The sequence below is a fragment of the Marmota flaviventris genome, chromosome 19 (genome assembly GCF_047511675.1).
Source record: "Marmota flaviventris isolate mMarFla1 chromosome 19, mMarFla1.hap1, whole genome shotgun sequence".
NCBI lineage: Eukaryota > Metazoa > Chordata > Mammalia > Rodentia > Sciuridae > Marmota > Marmota flaviventris.
Window position 1 is genome coordinate 11,688,361 of NC_092516.1, and position 19,544 is coordinate 11,707,904.

Here is a 19,544-nt window from a genome sequence, read left to right on the forward strand (position 1 = left end):
TCATAATGAACCCAGGGTTTGTTTTGAAGCTGAAGGGGCAGGTCTGCTGTTTGCTTTCACATCTTGTCTGTTTATTTGAGCTGCTTTGTTTGTAGAGTTTGAAGGAAATTAGGGGGAAGCTAAAGCCCGCTTTCCCTGCAGGCTGCTAACCCCCACCCAGCTGGCTTAGCCGCAGTCCTATTTCTTTGTATGTTTGAAGATGAATTTAAGGCATGGTCAGGGAGTCAGAAGAACACGGGGGAAATCGGGGGATGAACCAAGAAAATGACGTGGGGAATCCTAATACCTACTCTTCAGCTCTCAGAACCGCCTGTGGCTGCATGCAGAGCAGTCTAGATAAGTCCTTTCCCCCTGGCTTCCCATTCTGTGTAGGAAGAGAAGTTCCCAGGGGCCCACACTTCCTAAATGGTGGTTTTCAAACCCCTGGTGATTTGCTAAGATAAACCAGGGCTTCATGGTAGGGAGGGTAAATACATCAGCCTTATAGTGGTTCTGAATAACAAACCCCACTGAAAAAATTAATTATTTAAACAGTTCCTATGACTGAGTAGTTGAGAATCTCACTGTGTTTTTAGTGGGAATGCAGAGGGGAGAGACGGAATCAGATGCACCCACCATGGCAGCCTGCTGTAAGGCCTCATCCTCTGTAGCCACTGGGAAGGTTTTGATGACCATATAGTCTAATCTCTTAGTTATATATTGTTTAAGTTTTAGCCACAATGGTGATAATGGCAGTGGGAAATCTCTTATTTCATCATTTAGAAACAAAATGTTAAAAACTACCAAAATAAAACACTTTTTTTCTTAAAGGAGCAAAATGGAAAAACTTCAAATATTAGGTTAGAAAGCAGTGTTTGTCCATTTTGGTGGATAACTTTGTAGTTAAATTCTGCCTACACATGTTATGTATTCAGTCTTTTGAAAAAATACAACATGCTGATATTTGAACTACTTTTAGACAAAACATTTCATCTTGGAGAATGAATCCGAAGTAAACCACATGTGGACCTCAATCTTTTAAGAGAGAGAGAGAGGGGAAAAAAAAAAGCCTCTTGAGATCTGTTTCTATGCAGATAATAGAACAGGGAATAAAATAAATTTCAAATAATACCTTCTTTAATATTATGCTGAACCTAATATGTTTTGGTTTAAAACTTACTAATCATTTATCATAGAAAATGCACCAACTTGCAGATTTCTAACGGGCTTATTGAGAGTGCGTAACACTTGTGAAATATTGAGTTAATTAGATTTGGGAAAGCTGTTGGATACCTCGATCCACAGTTTCTTTTCTTTTTCCAGCTGTGATATTGAACCGGAGGTAGAATTCAGCTCCTGAACCCAGAGGAGCACCTGCCAGAGGGCGCGCGGGGTCCTCCAGGCCTCCAGGGGGCAGAGGAGGACGCGTTTCCTTGCTGAGCATGCGCCGTGGGTCTGTTCTGTGGGCGTGGTCTCGCAGTGCGCCTGCGCGACGGTGGGGCGGGGTCTGGGCTGTCAGCCGGCGAAGAGGAAGGAGCCGGCAGCGTGCGGAGTGAGGGGCGGGACCCGGGCGGCCTGCGGAGGGTCGGCGAGGGCGGCCGGGCCATGTGGGCGGGCCGGGGCGCGGGGCCGCCGGGGCCCGTGGGGGTCGCCGCCGCCGTGCTGCTGCTGCTGCTGTGCGGCGTGGGGCCGGCGTGCGGCTCCGAGGACATCGTGGTGGGCTGCGGGGGCTTCGTCAAGTCGGACGTGGAGATCAACTACTCGCTCATCGAGGTGAGCGCCCGCCCCGCGCGCCGCCGGCCTCGCGCTGTGACCCCGGGCCGGTCGCTCAGCCTCTCTGGGCCGCCACGGCCTGGCGCCCGGCCCCGCGCGGCGTCCGCAAGCCGACGTATGGCTGCGGGTTCGGGCGCGGGGCCGCGGCGCCCCGGATCCAGACCGCAGCCCCTGGAGCCCTGACCCCGTTTCTCCAAAAGCTGGACCGCAGATCTCCCCAGACCTGCAGACCACGATTCTTACCCACCAGCGCCACAACCCGGAATCCCCCGCCCCGCAAGGTCCAGTCCAGTGCTCCCCAGGTGCTTTTAAAAGAGCACCCCGGAGACCCACCCCCGGTAGAGCCGTGCTGGAAACTCCGCGGGGGGCGGCTGCGTCTTTACCCCCGCCCCCAGCTCCTTTTCCTCTGAAAGGGGAGCGTTGCCAGCTGTCCTGATGGGTGTCCCGGGTGGTCACCGGAATCACACTAGAGATCCGTGTAGAAGTTTTCTTTAGGGAAAAAAAAAAAATTAAATTGTAAGGGTCTGTGAAGTGATTGTCATCCCAGTGGGATTGTGGCCCAGATAGCTTCTGAAAAGAGGACGCTGGAGGGACACGTGGAGGTAGGCTTCCAGGACACCTGTCAAGGTGGGTGAGGAAGAGCCACCGGGAGGGCTGGGCCTCATTTCCAACCGCGGACTGTAAATGGGACAGGGGGATGGAGGGGAGTGGAAGAGGCACACACCAGATGCCTGGGATGAGGTTTGAGAGAAAACAAAGGAAGGGGCGAGGAGATGCCAAAGAGACTGGGAAGGGACAGAGGCTGCCCCAGAGAAGGCAGAGTGGAACAGCAGGATTGTACAGAACAGGTCGCCAAGGATTGTGGGAGGGGCGGGAAATGGATTCGCAACACTTTCACCTGGCTTTGCTCCAAGTCCGGTTTCTTACCTGTAGGATGGTGTTGGGAGAGAAGCAGATGCTCCTACAGAGGAGGCTGGGTTGTCAGCCTCAGGGCCCCTCTGTCCGCTGTTCCTCTACCCTTTTAGTCCTAAGGGCTGGCAGGAGCTGCTGGGAACATGTGGGGTCCCCATGCCACCTTCTGGGTTTGCAGGCACATGGCATTTGAGAAGCTGTCTTCAAAGCACCCAGAGCAAAACAGGACACTGTTGCAGGCAGTTTGTAGTTTCCCGGGGCTCTGGGAGGAAGGGAAAGGCTGTTAGGGCACCCCCACCCCCAGTACTAATAGTGGGCTCTGGACAGAGAAGTGTATCTCTTGAGCCCTAGGGCTGCCCGTCCCCCGCTTGTTCTTTTGTATTGGACGCTCCTTCTTTCCTAATTACTGGTGATGAAATCAGACATTTCGTATGAGTAACCTCACTGTAGATTAGGTTGCCATTCAACGTCCTCATCTGTGCTTTATGAAAGAAAAGTCGGTATTTCATGGTTGTTTCTTGATGGTGCTCTCTGTGTCCCAACCTGGCTACCTTCCCCCTCTCTAGCCTTCTTCCCTCTGGGTGCTTTTGCATCCTGTTCAGTCAACAACAACTTATTGCGCTGCTGCATGTCCTGCAGCGTGGCCCAGGTGGGGAAGTGAACACACCAGAGGAAAGTCCCTACTCAGGGCATTGACGTTTCTGTTCTTTACCTGTGGCCTGAGCTGTTAAAAAGAAGAATCATACTGGTTGCTGACACTTTAACAATTAAGAAATTTCACCTTAGAAACTGAATTCCTGATTTCTCTGGAAATCGCCTTGTCTTTGGGCCGCAGAGGTTGGCTCAGGTTGTGTAGTGCTCCGTGCCCCATTAGAGTAATGCCCCTTGACCTTGCCTCTGTGCCCCTCTAGGCTGCTGGATTTCCAATCCATGCTTTTAATTGTATGCATCTGAATTTCTTTATGGTTGGAATGAATTCATTTTTTATTTATTGAGGACCTAGTACCTAGGACACTGTCCCAGGCTCTGTGGTGTGTAAGCCATGGTTACTGCCCGTGGAGAACTCAGTCTACTTGTTCTTTCACACTGGGCCTTTCCCACTTGCAACACTGTGCAAGTTGCAAGTTTGTTGCCGTATACATCTTCTTAGTTGGTTGACTCTGTCATCTCTGTATCTTGGTCATGGATCATTCACATTTTAGAGGTGAGGCTCCTAGATGCCATCAGTCCCAGATGCTTCCTTTTACATATGTAAAGACTGAGGGTCAGAGTGGTTCAGCCATTCAGGTAAGTTTAGGCAACTTTCCTAGAACTCAGTCTATGCCCTGCTGATTACACACGTTGTGTTGTTTTTCAGGTATTAAATAGTAATTCATTTGAGCCTGTGCTTCGTGTCAGATGCTTAATATACAGTGATGTAAATTCATTGTCTCTACCCATGAAGAAACAGCCTCTAGAGGTTAAAGGACTAGCCCAAGGTCACCCAGTATGTGGAAGATGTAGATACTGCTTGTGCCTCTTATTGGGTGAATAGTTTGTGCCTGCTAGTATTGAAGACACAAAGTTTTAGAGTCCTTGAGGAGAGGACATAACAGTAAATGTCTTTGATCTGTTTTTGTTCTGAAAATGAAAGAGAATTAAGCTTATAGGTGAATGTCCCTTTAGTTTATAGAGTCATTTGGACCTAATGATGCTGGTCCCCAGACCTCATCCCAGACCTAGTGGAGGAAATGAGGTGGGGCTCAGGGATCTGTGTTTTAACAAGCAGATTGGTTTCACTAACAGAGAATTTGATTTAGACCCAGAAACGTACATGAATAAAATAGAGACAGCCATTTAAGTCAATGGAAAGGCATTGAAAAGCAAGACTTTGGGGTGGTTTTAGATAGTCTCTAACCTGAGAACCATCAGATCCCACGACTGGGGTGGCTTCATCTTATTTTCTTGTTCCAGAGGCCTGATGTTCATTGCTGGCGTGTAGTGGGTCTGCAGCGAGCACATGCTTATTGCCTGATACGTTCAGGCATGATGTGGGCGATTCTCAGAGGCGATATCATGACTTGCATTTCCTTTCCCCTCTTTCCAGATAAAGTTGTACACCAAGCACGGGACTTTGAAATACCAGACAGACTGTGCCCCTAACAACGGCTACTTCATGATTCCCTTGTATGATAAGGTAAGGAGGGTGCCGGCCTTGGCTGCTTGTCTTTTATGATGGGAAGTAATTAGTGTGGCCTTTGGGCTGCGCCAAAAGGAAAGTGGCCTTTCCCACATGAGTAGATGCTCCCTGACTTTGTAAATGATTAGAGGAACATGGCAGTGCTAGTCCAATTCCAAGGGAGGTAACTTATTTATTCTTTTATGTTTATATTTATTAGTGCAGTGTAGTTGTACATAATAGTGGAGTTCATCCTGACGTATTCATAAGTGCATATAACATAGTTGGTCCAGTACTCCCCCTTTCCCTCCCCTCTTCCCTTCCTGTGGTCCTCTTACTCTGCTGGTCTTCCTTCTATTTACTTTTTATTTATTTAAATTGGTGCATCATTGTTCTCTATGAAGTTGGGACGCCCTGTGATGCATCTGTACCTGCGCTCAGCATAGCTGCTCAGCTCATTCCCATGAGGGAGATGACTTCTCAGCTGGTCTGATGGCACCCGAGGTCTCCAGGCTCCATGTTCATGTGACTGGAGACCTGGTTACAGCCCTGGAGGGGGCTCTGGTTACTCAGAGAGCAGAGGCTGGGGATGAAACTAACCCTAGCGCAGTGCTGCCCGGGACGCCCAGAGTGCCAGTGTGGAAAACTGACTTAATAAAACCCTTAAAGTACTGTTTAAAAAAGATTCCAGAAGTTCCATGCATTTTCATGGGCTTTGTGAAAAAAAAAAAAAAAATAAGATCTTTTGGGCTGTATGAAGTAAATTTGTACCCTTTGCCCCCTAATTCTGTCACCTCCCCCGTATAGCAGTGACCTTTGACAAAGGTTCTTGTGTGCTTCCTAACAGAGTGCGCTCTCTGCTTACAGTTGGAAGATACACATGCCACCTAGATGTGCCTTTGCACACTTCTTACACAGCCCCAGCCTCCTCCACGTACTTGGAGATATAAATTCACAGGATGTTGTAAAAATAGTCAGCATTCATAGTTTTTTTTGTTTATTTATTTGCTTAAGTACCAAGAATTGAAGTCCTGGGTGCTCTACCACAGAACTACATCCCCAAGTCTTCTTATTTCTTATTTTGAGACAGTTTCACTAAGTTGCTGAGGCTGGCCTTGAACTTGTAATCCTCCTTCCTCACCTTCCTGAGTTGTGGGATCACACGTGTGTGCCACTACACCCAGCTGTATATATATACTTTTAATTTTGCCTTTTTTAATACAGATGGAATTGCACAGTTGGAGTTATTTGGCCATTTGATTTTTTTTCCCCTCAATGTAATGGAAAGCTTTGCCGTGGGGAGGTGGTTTTCCCCGCCTGCTTGAGCAGCAGCATGCATGTGGGCCTGCTGCTGTCTTTTTAAAGGTTGTATCAAATGCCAGTCAGCCCCACACTGTAATCTATTTAACCACGCTCAGTGGATGGGCATGCAGTCTTGTCCCAATTTCAAAATTATTATTAGCAACACAGTAATCAGTAGTCTTGAATTTACATCTATGCACAACATATGAGTTGATTTCTAGAGGTGAATTAGCAGGGTCTTGAAATCTGTTTTTTTTTTTTTTTTTCCTTAACTATTAATGTCAATCTTCAGGGTTGATAGGTAAAATCTAGTGTTAAATAGTGATTTTAGTTCCCAAGGATGCGAGCAAACCTTGTAGCCCTAGGCATGCGAGGAGTTAGTGGAAGACTTGGTTAATATTTGGTATAAAAAGACATGGGAGGTGCAATGTATTGTTTTTAGAATTCACAAATGGGCTCAATGGGACAGCTTCTGATTGCTTCAGTTTGCAGCCTCTGAAAGGAACCTAAGACTCATTCAGAAGAACACTGCTTATGCTCTGGATTTTCACTTCAGATGCACTAGTTTTAGATTACATTACACCAGTGTCATCAATTCTCGTTTCTTTAAATTTCATTTTTTTCTGTAGGGGGATTTCATTCTGAAGATCGAGCCTCCCCTAGGGTGGAGTTTTGGTAAGTTAGCCGAATAACCAGATGTACCTCGTCAGGGCCCCATTATGTGCAGACATTGGTTGGGATTGGCACAGTCAGTGCCTGTTGAAGAGTTAAGCATCCGCTTCTCTCGTGGAAGAGGGCTTTCGTGTTGTCCCCTTTCCCTTTTCCTGTCACTTTAGTTTGGGTCTATCTTCCATCTGCCCTATGGCTGCCGTCACCTTTCTCAAGTCGGGCATCTTCTCGTGGACTGTTCCTCTTTTTGGAAACGGGGCCTTCACGGTTTCACCCCACGTGGTATTGGAACAATATAGAAACCAAGAGTGGGGCTCGGTTCTTGTCCCAGTGCGGTTTCTTTTTCAGCACCTTAGTTTTTTTTTTTAGTTAATTGAACTGTTTAACCATTTAAATTTGACACTAAAGTCCAGATCTGTCTCTCGCTGCTGTGGGGATGGAACCCGGCCTGGCTTGTGCTGAGCTCCACCACTGAGCGCCAAACAGATCTGCTTCTTTAACGGGCAAGATCGGCCGCCTTGGGCCTCACCAGCCAGGTGACAGCCTTGGCGAGTCACTTCCCTTCCAGCCTCCGCCTCTCCTGTGGAGTCACAGTGGTTGCAGTCCGGCCTTGGGGGGGGCCTGGGCTAAGGGTTTAGAGAGGCCGGCAGGCAGCCAACAAGCGCTCGGCGCCAAGGAGCAGCCTGTCCCCACACACACGCGGGCTCCAGACCCTCCTGCTGTGTCTGTCTGTGTGGAGGAGTCTTTATTTTACCTGAAAACCTCATGGTTTTCTATTTTTTTCTCTACTTATTATTCTACACTCTTTAGAATCTTTCAAAAACTCTTCTTTAGACCCTGTTATAACAAACTCTTCAGTTTCTTCCCCAAAATTGAATGAATCACCAGTATTGAAAACTCGGGAGGTCACCGTAACATCCGTGTTCTCTGTGTTCCTGGGGTGTCTGGGGGGCTGGGGGCCTGGTGACCTGGGCCACACGGCGGCAGCTGGCTGCTCGCTGTCACTGCTGTGGCCCTCACAGGGCAGATGGCTCATTTCCTTTCCACATGGCTTCTGGGCCCTGAGCTCATGGCCTGGGCTAGCTTGGCTGGACTCAAGGGCTCATTGGGACAGGTCTGCAGCCTGCTTTGGGAGATGGGAGCTCTGCCACTCACAAACTCTGTGACCTTGGAGATCCTTTAGTGCTTCTGTGCCTCAGTTTACCCCTCAGGAATGACCCCACTCCTGAGGTAGTTGTGGGGGTAGTGCCCTTGGCTCGGTGCCTGACCACGGCTAACAATGTGAATAAAACTGGGGGTCACAGTTTTCAGTGGGGCCCCAGGATGCCCCTGGGCTGGAAGATTCTTTCTGGGCTCTTTATTCTCTGAACCCTGGTTCCTCTGGGGCAGGAAGGCAGGTGCTGGGGACGGGGGTGGGAAGTTGGCTTTTCCTTGCTAAATTTCTTGCCCCCTTGGGTCTTGAATCATGGAGTGTAGTAAGTGTTCGTAATGTGTGGAGCAGCTGGCCGTGCGGGTGCCTTTCTTAGTCCCACAGTGTCCCAGCACTCACCTTGCCCGTGTGTCTTTGCCCTCCCTCTTCTTCCCTCCCTGATCCCCTCCTCAGAGCCGACCAACGTGGAGCTGTACGTGGATGGCGTCAGCGACATCTGTACCAAGGGCGGAGACATCAACTTCGTGTTCACGGGCTTCTCCGTGAATGGAAAGGTTGAGTGGGCTGTTTCCACCCAGGGCTGGGGGGTCTGGGAGCTCTGCCTCTCATGTATGGAGCAGGGTAGGTCGAGGAGGCAGGTTAGGCTGCTGGCCATGCTGCCCCCACCTAGGACATGTGCCCACGGTCCTTCATAGGGCGTGGAGTTGAAGGGCGCCTTCCTCTGCCTGCCTGCCCAGGTGCTCAGGCCTCCTGGGGCAGGGGTGTACCTGCTTCCGCCCCTTTGGAGCAGTCTCTGGTGGAAGCTGAGCTCTGGAGGTGTTTGCACAGTGGTGTGAATCTGACTGCGTTCCCCTCCTTGGTGAGGTCGCCCCTGCTGCCCAGCTGGTGCATGGTGGAGATGTGCAGGCTCCCGGCTGACTTCATGGCAGGCTCGTTTCTCCCTCAGCCCACTTTATGTATGGGCTTCTTAGTGAAGTGGGACCATGGGTATTTTTTGCCATCCAGTGGTTTATAAAATCGTGGTGCATCTTTAGCGGTGGTTCAGTGAAACAGGGTCATTTTACTGTCACTATTGGCTCCCCCACCTCATCCTCAGAGAGAGGGTATTCATAGTTAATGTCATCTTTTCAAAGGGGTCCTTGACCCAGAGAAGGTTCTAGTTCCACTTGGGGGGCAGGAGTGGGTGGCAGTGACTTGTGGAGAGATCTTTGTTGCCCAGCAGTTCTAACCTTCTTCTGCACACAGGTCCTCAGCAAAGGGCAGCCCCTGGGTCCTGCAGGAGTTCAGGTGTCTCTGAGAAACACTGGAACAGAAGCAAAGATCCAGTCCACGGTCACGCAGCCTGGAGGAAAGTGAGTGGCCGTCTTACCTGTCCATGTAGCTGGAGCCGGGCTGTGATGGGGGCTGGGGGGACCATTGCATTCAGGAGACTTGGGTACAGATCTTGATTCAGCCTGCTAACTTCCTGCAAGTTCATGCCCTTTGGAGCCCAAGTTCCTTGTCTGTGAGATGGAAGTCATTTGTCCTGTTGCACCTGATTAAATATCACTTAGCACCCACAGAGCACCTGCTTTAAGCCGGGCACTTAGTAGGCCTTCAGGTAACAGCTGGGGCTTGTCCTAGAGTCTGGTGGCCCAGGTTTGCATCCTGGCTCCTCCATTGCTAGCTGTTTGATCTGGGACAAGTCACTTAACCCCTCTGTGCCTTGGTTTCCTTAATTGTAAATGAAGGTAATTGTGGAACCTGCCTCCCACGGTTCCTGGGAAGAGTGAATTAATATTGTTTCAGACTGGCCAGCCTGGATTATGTGCTTAGTAAATGTTTGCTCAATATAGGTTAGTGTGATTATGATTTAAAAACATTATTTTATCACATCAAAACCATTTTGTAGTGGGAACTGTTGATTACCTAATTAACCTTGCCGAGTGAAATTTGAAGCATTTACTTAATGGATCTATGTAGTTGCAAATGTTAATAGATGTGCCAAGATTAATAGTTCAGACTGATAATTTTAGAAGCATTCAAATCATTACTAGCTACTTCAATACACAAGACGGACTGAATGGCAAAATCAAAGATTATAATGGGTTTGCCAGTAAGTTATCCAATTTAAAAATTTTGTTGGAATTATTTTTCATTTTGAAATAAGCTTCCCTCTTCTTGATTGGTGCCTCTTTAGTCCTGGTTTGAGGTGGAATGTGGAGCTATGCCTTGTGTCCTAGGCTGCTACAGGTTGAGTGTTCCTTCTCCAAGGTGCTGGGACCAGAACTGTTGCAGGTTGCAGAACTTTTCAGATTTGGGAATATTTCATACACATTATGCAATATCTTGGGGAGGGGGCCCAGGTCTCAGCCTGAAATTCATTTATGTTTCCTACACCCCTTATGAAGGTGATCTTACACACATTTCTAAACAACACGGAACGTGAAACAAAGTGTCGAATGTGGGACTTTTGACTTGGCATCAGGTTGGCACTCAAAGCCTTCCGGATGTTGGAGCGTTTGGGTTGGTTTCCCGGTTAGGGATGACCTCACACAACAAGTGAGTCTCGAGAGTCCCTTTCATCTGCACCAGCTGAAGAGTGATGGTGGCAGGCGGCCCTGGGACGCTGTTCCCTGGAATCAGCCCTCTGATCGCCTTGGGACCTGAAGGGTGAAGTGCGACAGAGTCCCAGCTCAGCTGGCTGTGACCTCAGTTGCAGGAGCCAGCGGAGTCACCCTCCCTGGCTAGGGTTCCATCATGGTTGCTTTGCACAAGAGCCCACGATGCTTGTGTTCGTTTCACGCAGCAGATCTGAGCTCAGCTGTGCAGGATGCCAAGCCTGTCACGGTTGGCCACAGTGTTAGTGGGGTCCCGTCGGTGTCCCTCCCCAGCCTGGCGTCCTCGCTCCCACTCCTCTTCCCGCTTCCTTGCCTTCGCTTCCCTCCCCTTCTCTCTGCCCAGCTGAGTGTCCTGCAGCTGGTCCCTGCTGTCCGACAGTGACAGTTTGGTGGCAGGAGTCCTGGAATTTAGAGAAACAGAAGCCCTCGTCCTTCCTGTGGGCACATGGGACAGCCTTGCTTTGCTCTGTGGGCCTCGCCAGCGCCCTTTGTGGATTTGCAGAGTGACCGATTGACTCCACTCGCTTGACTAGCCAGAGGGAGTTTGGGATAAGGCGAGCACTAGTCAGATAATGAGAAGTCCTCGGCTTGTTTGGAGAAAGCTAAGTGTGTCTTGTGTTCCCTAGGTTTGCATTTTTTAAAGTTCTTCCTGGAGATTATGAAATCCTTGCAACTCATCCCACCTGGCCATTGAAAGAGGTGAGCGTTTCAGCCTGTGATAGCTGTGCCAATGATGAGCTAGTCTGCAGATGCCTTCAGTTTAGGATGAGAAATGAATTTATGGGTTTTCCAGATGTTGATGTAGAAGTAGCCGTGCTGAGGGAGGAGGTGCTGACGAGGGAGGAGGTGTTGACGAGGTGAAACTCCGCTGCCACAGCGGGTGCCACTGGTTTCGGTTGTAGGTGACAGGGTTCCTCTCTTATTAACTGATGCTATTTTAAGCTAAAGCAACACCAGAAATGCCTGATGATATAGATTTTTTTGTTCTTTTTCAACCTGAGACAGATATTTATGAATATACTGAACAGTCTAGAAACTGTTGTGCACATGCCCAGAGAGAATGTATAAAATATTTGTTTTCTCCTGGTGTGGTAGCACACTCAAATAATCCTAGCAGTTTGGGAGGCTGGGGCAGGAGGATCACAAGTTCAAGGCCAGCCTCAGCAACTTAGTGAGACCCCATCTCAAAAAATAAAAAGGGCTGGGGATGTGGCTCACTGGTAGAGCACCCCTGGGTTCAATTCCCAGTGCCAAACAACAACAACAACAACAACAAAGAATGCTTATTGCAGTTTGTTTATAATAGCAAAATGGGGTAAGCAACGCCAATGCCATTAAGAGTGGATCGTGGGTCCCCCACAGGGGGACATGCTGGGCATCAGTAATGAGTGCCCCAGAGCTGTGTGCAGAGAGCGAAGGATGTGAGGTCACAGGCTCTCGTGATGATGCCAGTGCAGAGCCAGGTGTGTGTAGATCTAGGGTGCAGTTGTGCTGGGCACCAGCAGCGCAGCATCCGGTGACCTGGTGGTGTAGAGGAGGGAGGGAGGGGGAGGGGATGTGGGGTCTTGAGCTGTGTTCTTATTTCTTTACCTGGCACGAAGACATGCAGGTGTCCTCCAGAGTTTTTTTTTTTTTTTTTCTTTTTGTCTTCTCTTTGGCTGAAATAGTTTTCACCAAAGACCTATGTCCTGTTATGACTTTTGGGTTTCAGGATTTTTTTTTTTTCCTTCTTGAAGCAACATTTAAAAATGTTTTATTTAAGCCAGGGGCAGTACTTAAAATGCCTGTAACCAGTGACTTAGGAGGCTGGGGCAGGAGAATGGCAAGTTCAAGGCTGATCTTGGCAATTTATCAAGAGCTGTGTCTCAAAATTAAAACTAAACATAAAAATTATGAGCTGGGATATAGCTAAGTGCTTAAGTCCCCCGAGTTCTGTCCCCAGTACCACCATACACACACACACACACACACACACACACACACACACACATAACAAAGGCTTATTAAAACTCAAGCCCTACACACTTAGGATGTAGAATACATTTTCAGGTTTACGTGGCTTATTAGGTGTAGGTGTAAAGGAACTTGAGTCTGTGAGTATAAAATTTGATGGTAAAGCAAAGCCTGTGATTAGAAGTCAGGATCCTGTTGGCCTATCGTGGGTGGGAGTCAGGGCTGGGAAGTGGGCGAGGGGCTTCTGGGTGCTGGTCATCGGTGGTGCGTTCAGTTTATGCCAGTCACCACCCACATGCCCAGCATATCTGTTGTAAATTGTACGTTAATAAGAAAAGTTGAAGAAGTATGCATTTCACTAGACATGGAAAAGTACAACATGCTCATTTAAAAGTTGGAACCTTGATGACTGTTAGGACTGGGAGCAGCGGGGGGTTTTGGAGGGTGTGGAGAGTGTGGAGAAGGGAGGGACCTCCACAGATAGACTGCGTGGCCTTGCCATGTTTCCTTTCATTTCCTTTGGCCTCACTTTGGGCGCTGACCAGGGCTTGCAGTCACGCAGTGCAGTCAGCCTCCAAGTCTGTGGCTTCTGCACCTGGGTTCAACCAGTTCACTCAGGTCCACTGGTTGTGGGCTGAAGATATATAGGAAAAAAATTGCCCGCATAGGCCTTCTTTCCTGTCATTGTTCCTTAAGCAGAAGAACATCTATTCACAAGGCGTTGTGTTAGGGGTTATGAATGCTCGAGGGATGATTCAAGGTTCTGGGAGGGTGTGTAGGTTCTGGGCAGGTACTCTGCCCTCTTGCATGAAGGACTTAGCACCTGCGGGTTAGGGTGTCTGGGGGGTCCTGGAGCCAGCCCCAGGGATGCTGGGGACAACTGTCGATGCAGCTTTATGTGTTGCTTTTTCCAGTGGATATTTTCGTGTCCTCACAGTGTTAGGCACTTTGCAAGTGCTCACGTTTGGGGAGTTCACACCTCTTCCCTTGGTAGGCGAGCACCACGGTGCGCGTGACCAACTCCAACGCCAATGCTGCAGGCCCGCTCATTGTTGCCGGCTATAACGTATCTGGCTCTGTTCGGAGTGACGGGGAACCCATGAAAGGGGTGAAGTTTCTTCTCTTTTCTTCCTTCGTCACCAAAGAGGTAAGCACAAGAAAGCAAAGAACAAGAGCTGGTGTGTGTGTGGCGGGCGGGGACATGGCAGCTGGGGTCTGTTGGTGGAGATGCTGCTTCAGGTTATTTGAGAACAATTTCACAAGAAATTGGTTGTGTGCACCGGGAGGTGTGGAGTTCAGTGGAAAATGCACAGGCTTTGACATGAGACGGACCTGGGTTTGCTGACGCCTCTTAGCAGCCAGGGGACCTTGGGCTGTTGCCTGGCCTTGCTGAGACTTTCCTTATCTGGAGGGCAGAGACCCATTGTTGGGAAGGACAGCTGCGTCCCTTTCCCAAGAACATCATGGCAACTTTCATCTTGTGACTTTGAGTGTGGAGATTTTGTTTCTTGTATCTATATAAATGTGCCCTAGATTTCAGGGAAAAAAATACATCTATGTAGAGATGAAACTTATGCAGTTGTCCTCTCCCTGGTGTGGGTCCTGGGTGTGACTGGAGCATGTAAACAGTAAAAGAAGTCTCTGTCCCCTGGCACAGGACGTCCTGGGCTGCAACGTCTCCCCAGTGCCCGGGTTCCAGCCCCAGGACGAGAGCCTGGTGTACTTGTGCCACACGGTCTCCAAGGAAGACGGCTCCTTCTCCTTCTACTCCTTGCCGAGTGGGGGCTACACTGTGGTGAGTGGGGCAGCTTACTGCTCTGTTTTTGTTGGGGAGGCCAACAGTCCCATGAGAACTGGTGCTGTCGGTGTCCAGGGAGCAAGTGGTGGCCTGGTGCCCCATGGGCGCTCTTCAGCAGCTGCAGATCATGCATTCCTAGCCTGAAACTCCAAAGTCTCAAGTGCTCCAAAATCCACAACTTTTTTTTGGGTGAGGGGGTGAGTACCAGGGATTGAACTCAGGAATACTCGGCCACTGAGCCACAATCCCCAGTCCTATTTTGTATTTTATTTAGAGACGGGGTCTCACTGAGTTGCTTAGGACCTCACTCAGTTGCTGAGGCTGGCTTTGAACTCTCCATCCTCCTGTCTCAGCCTCCCAAGCTGCTGGGATTACAGGCGTGCACCACCACGCCTGGCCCCAAAATCCACAACTTTTTTTTTTTTTTTTAATTTTTTTAAAAATATTTTTTAGTTGTAATGGACACAATACCTTTATCTTATTTATCTGTTTATATGCGGTGCTAAGGATTGAACCCAGGGCCTCACACGTGCTAGGCGAGCACTCTACCGCTGAGCCACAACCTCAGCCCCCAAAATCCACAACTTTTTGAGCACTGACTTGATGCTACAAGTGGAAAATTCTACACCTCAAAGCTTTGTTGCATGCACAAAATTATTTAAAAATATTTTATGTAAGTTGCCTCATATGTTCTTTATGTGGTGTAGGTGAAACATAAAGGTAAAGGCATTTCCTGCTTAGACTTGGGTCCCATCCCCATTGTTACATACATAACAATGTATGTGCAAATATTACAGCATCCGAAAAATTCTGCAGTATGAAACAGGCATTTTGGATGAGGGAGACTCAAGCTGTGCTCATGGTGGGACATGGGCCCCTCAGTGGCAGCTGCAGTAGAGAAACAGGGCTGCCTCTTAAAAGCAGCAACAGTACAGTTAAGGATCTTGGCTTGTCTTGCCCCTGGTCATTTGTGGGCCGCTGGATCGGTGGTTGGTATTGACGGTGGATTGTGTGACTGGCTCGTGGTGATCAGCAGACTCTTCCTGCAGGTCCCCTTCTATAGAGGGGAGAGGATCACCTTTGACGTCGCACCTTCCAGGCTGGACTTCACAGTGGAACACGACAGCCTGAAGATTGAGGTGAGACCTCCCCGTGCTCCGGGAGACAGGGGCTGGAGTTCCCATCCCTGGGCACAGGTGTTGCAAATATGTTTAAAAAAATCAATAGTTTATCGAGAAGGATCACTTTTCCCTCCCCGTCTTGCATGAGATCTTGGTCCTCGAGGACTGAACTCCTTGCTAGAGCTGCTTCACTCAGGGAAATTTCTTGAATGCCAGTGGCATGTTTTAGGTCCTCTTCCTGGGCTGGGACTATGGCAGTGACCAAAACAGGCCAAAATTCCTGACCCATGGAACTCCCATTTGGATGATGGAAAGAGTCAGTTCAGGCATAGATGAGAAAGTTAGAAAATGGACCAGAGGGTGACACGTGAATATAAAGCAAGAATATGGTGGGACAGTGCAGGGTGGACATGAGGGTGTACCTTATGTAGGGTTTTCTCAGAAGTTCTTACGGTGAAGGTGACACTTGGGCATCAACTTGAAGGGGACAAATGTGAGAACTGCACTTTTATTTGAGGGGAGACTGTTGAAGGCTGAGGGAACAAGTGCAAAGGTCCTGAGGCAGGAGCATGCCTGAGGACTTGGGGCACCTGAGGAGGCCGGTGTGGCTGCAGGGGTAGTGAAGGCCGAGGAAGAGAAGAGGGGTCAGATTGTGCAGGTCCTGGGGGCCCATGTGGCCTGTTACTCTGGAGCTTCAGTAGCACCCGAGGGGTCCGAGCAGAGGAGGTGCGATTTCCTGGCTGCTATGTTGGGAAAGGTCCGCCGGGCGCAGGTGGAAACTGGGCTCTTCCGGGGGCAGTGCAGTGGCTAGGTGCGATGGGCAGAGCTTAGGCCCTGGGGGTGGCCGTAGACCGTGCGCTAGGTGACCCAGTCAGCTCCCTGCAGCCCTAAAGTAGACGGTGATTGTGGTTTTCATCGTATTTATGTTGACTTTAATTACAGAAATGGAAAATAGTTACTGTGGAAAATTTGCTAGATAGAGCAAATCCCCAAAGACGGTAGTAGTCTTTCCTAATGGACCACCCAGGGCTAGAGTTATTGAAAAGATGATGTTTTAGCCGTTTTCTCCTCATGTTGCGTCTGGAAGTGCTGCGTGGCAACGGCTCGGCTTGCAGAGCTCCCTCTGGGGTCACACGCACCTGGGAGCTGCCTCTGCTGTTTAAGATTCAGTGACGCTTCTCTTCTGCTGGCTGCTGGGGGGAGTGGGGGAGCCTCCGCTCGCTTCAGAGGGCTTGCGGGGAGGGATGGGCAGGTGGGGGGACATTCCCAGATGGCGCTCAAATGCAGTCTAGGCAGTGGGTGCCATTTCAAGGAGGCCTGCAGGTTCTGCGTGCTCAGCCCATTCATGTCTTGCTCCTTGCTGTCTTCCTGACGTTGCTTTAGTGCCCGGCACACAGTAGGTGCCAATAAGTAGAACGTCTGTTGGGTGTGGGTAGAAGTCAGTGGGTGGGCAGGCGGATGGGGGGACTGCGTGGTTTTGGAAGGGTCGAGAAGGGCTGTGCGCATGGAAAGGAAGGTGCCTGTCAAACGCTGTGCCCGTGTGCGTGTGTGGGTGTGCTCGTTCACTCAGGGGTCATTTATTGGTGCCTACTGTGAACCAGGTGACCAAGACAGGTAAGGTCCCTGTCCTCAGGGAGCTCATATTCTCGTGGGCAGGAGGCAAGCTCTGAGAAGTCGAGCCAGGGTGTCTCAGGTATTGCTAAGCCTGACGACAGTGAGTCAGTGAGTAGTGGTGAAGCTGAGGAGCCAAGATCAGGGTGGCTGGGCTTCGTGGCTCCAGAGTGTGCCCAGGGGTGTTCACAGCGGGCGGAGTACAGACGCGGTCGCACAGGGCACGGGGTCCCGAGTGGTGAGTGTGCCCGGGGCTGGCAGGTGGCTGGCTAGGGCTCAGGCCTGCACACCAGCTGTGGGGAGTCAGGAGGGGCTCTGGGACCTTGCAGAGGGGAGCCACAGCACAGGTTAGTGCTGGAGGGCCGGCGGGGCTCCAGGGTGATGCTGGGATCTGCTCTTGGGAGCCTGGAGGAAGGGAAGGGGGATTGGGCAGGGGGAGGCAGGGTGGGGAAGCTGCCCCTGGCCGAGGCAGTGAGTGGCCTCTAAATTGGAAAGTGGGTCTGTGGGTCTTTTCATTCAACTGTTGGACACCCATCAGCGTGGACATCAGTGTGCCAGGGAGCCTGGCCGGACTGCGCTGGGAGAGGCCGCGGGGGCGGTGGGCGGGGGCCGGGCAGGGCGGGTTTGTGGCCCAGGTCCTGAGCACCGTCCTCCGTTCTTCTTTTCCAGCCCATGTTCCACGTCATGGGATTCTCTGTCACCGGGAGGGTCCTAAATGGACCCGAAGGGGAAGGTGTCCCAGACGCAGTGGTCACTCTGAACAACCAGATCAAAGGTGAGCAGCCGTGTGGCCCTGGGCTCGCGTGACGGGAGAGAGGGAAGGAGCCAGCCCTGAGGCCTGCGTGACGGCGAGGCGGCTCCGCGTCAGCTCCCGGGGTGCGTGTGCTGACGGTGTTCCTGCTTCACAGTCAGGACGAAGGCCGACGGCTCCTTCCGCCTGGAGAACATCACGACGGGCACCTACACCATCCACGCCCACAAGGAGCACCTCTACTTCCAGACTCTCACCATCAAGATCGCCCCCAACACGCCGCAGCTGGCCGACATCGTCGCCACCAGGTGAGCTGCTCTCAGTGGCTGGCAGGGACCCCTTGGGCCCACTGTGTGTTCGTGCCAGGTCCTCAGGGTTACAGGGGTCTGTCAGAGTAGGACGCGTCCTCCACGTCTGCCTCCACACCTGTCCTGTGGGGGCCTTCTCGCCTAAGCCTTGAGGACTTTGGAGGGCGGCATAGTTGGTGGCTGAGGGGTTTGTTGGGAGGTGTCCTGGGTCGCTGCATGGTTCTTCCCTCTGCGTAGGGAGTGATCCTGTGTCCGGGGGGGATCTGCTGTGCTTGGATTCGTGTCTTTGATCATCTGAAGCAAGATGGTGTGGCAGCAGACCCCGGCCTTGCAGTCAGACCTGGGGTGCTTGTGACCCTGCCTGGAGCCTGCAGGATGGGGAAGCGCCAGCCTTCTTTTGACATCGAGGGGCTCTGGGTCTGTGGCTTAGAAGGAGAGGTGCAGGGGTTGATGGGGCGGGGACGGCCTGAGCAGAGGCCTGCAGTCTCAAAGGGGCAGGTCCGGGCTGGAGCACAAAGTACGGAGCAGGTGAAGGGAGGGGAGCAGGCTGGAGGGCAGATCTCAGGTCCGTCTACCCCAGCGGACGACAGGGGCTGACTCCTGGCTGAGGGCAGGAACGGTGTTGAGTCGAGGTAGCATTGTTTGATTTTTGCTTTCGGTAGGCGTATCATTCTGTTTCCACTGCCAATGCCATAATGTCACAGACTGGGTGACCTGCACCACAGAGTAGTGCGAGGTGGGGGGCCCTGGCCTGTGATGGCCCTGCTGGCCGAGTCCAGAGCCAGTGCAGGAGACAGGGTGTGGGAGGCCAGAACAGCTGACCAGGGAAGTCAGGGTGGGGAGCATAGGCAGGGTCCCAGCTTGAAAGGCGGGGGCTGTGGGTGCCGTGCTGTGCACAGGGAGAAGCCAGCGAGCCTCGAGGGTCCGGGTTGGCCACCTGGGTCTGGAGGACTGCTAGGTGGCGCTCCCTAGCTGCTGCTGGGTTGATGGAAATCCCTGAGGGCGGGGAGCAGGCAGCAGCCGGAGCCTAAGCTTGATGGGAGCAGGCAGAGCCAGGACACAGTGGACCAGGGTGGCAGGCGCCAGGTGGGCAGGGAGCGGGAGTCAGGTAGGAGGAAGTGCCTGTCAGCAAGGCCAGGGAGCGGAGCCCTAGAAATCATGGTCACTGGCTTGGTCACTGAGGAGGCCGCCGTGGCCGTTTTCTACACAGGTAGAAGTCAAGGTCAGGGAGTCGATTTAGGGGTGACTGGGAGGTGAAGAAGCAGATCTCCGTCTGATAATACTCCCTGGGTTTAGGCCCCCCCAACCCCCCATGGACATTTCTAGCAGCCCCTATGCTAGGTGGTACGTGACGAGGAACAAAGTGGTGTGAAGAGAGGGCGTTCGCCTCCCTGGGGTGGCAGGCTGAAGGCAGACCTGTGGTGATGGTCACTTGTGACAGGTGTCATATAGCAGGAGA

General features: G+C 51.2%; 1 protein-coding gene across 1 annotated transcript in view; it reads left to right on the top strand.

Annotated features, from left to right (window-relative positions):
- The first annotated feature begins 1,502 nt into the window (after positions 1-1,502).
- LOC114097125 (BOS complex subunit NOMO3) overlaps positions 1,503-19,544 on the top strand; it is a 44,090-nt gene continuing 26,048 nt past the window's right edge. Inside the window, exons 1-11 of the mRNA XM_027940978.2 lie at positions 1,503-1,752; positions 4,751-4,840; positions 6,754-6,799; positions 8,397-8,497; positions 9,189-9,295; positions 11,170-11,242; positions 13,491-13,643; positions 14,154-14,291; positions 15,344-15,433; positions 17,696-17,801; positions 17,935-18,085. Of these exons, the coding sequence (XP_027796779.2) occupies positions 1,585-1,752; positions 4,751-4,840; positions 6,754-6,799; positions 8,397-8,497; positions 9,189-9,295; positions 11,170-11,242; positions 13,491-13,643; positions 14,154-14,291; positions 15,344-15,433; positions 17,696-17,801; positions 17,935-18,085 (1,223 nt within the window). The 5' untranslated portion in view covers positions 1,503-1,584. The remainder of the gene's footprint in view (positions 1,753-4,750; positions 4,841-6,753; positions 6,800-8,396; positions 8,498-9,188; positions 9,296-11,169; positions 11,243-13,490; positions 13,644-14,153; positions 14,292-15,343; positions 15,434-17,695; positions 17,802-17,934; positions 18,086-19,544) is intronic.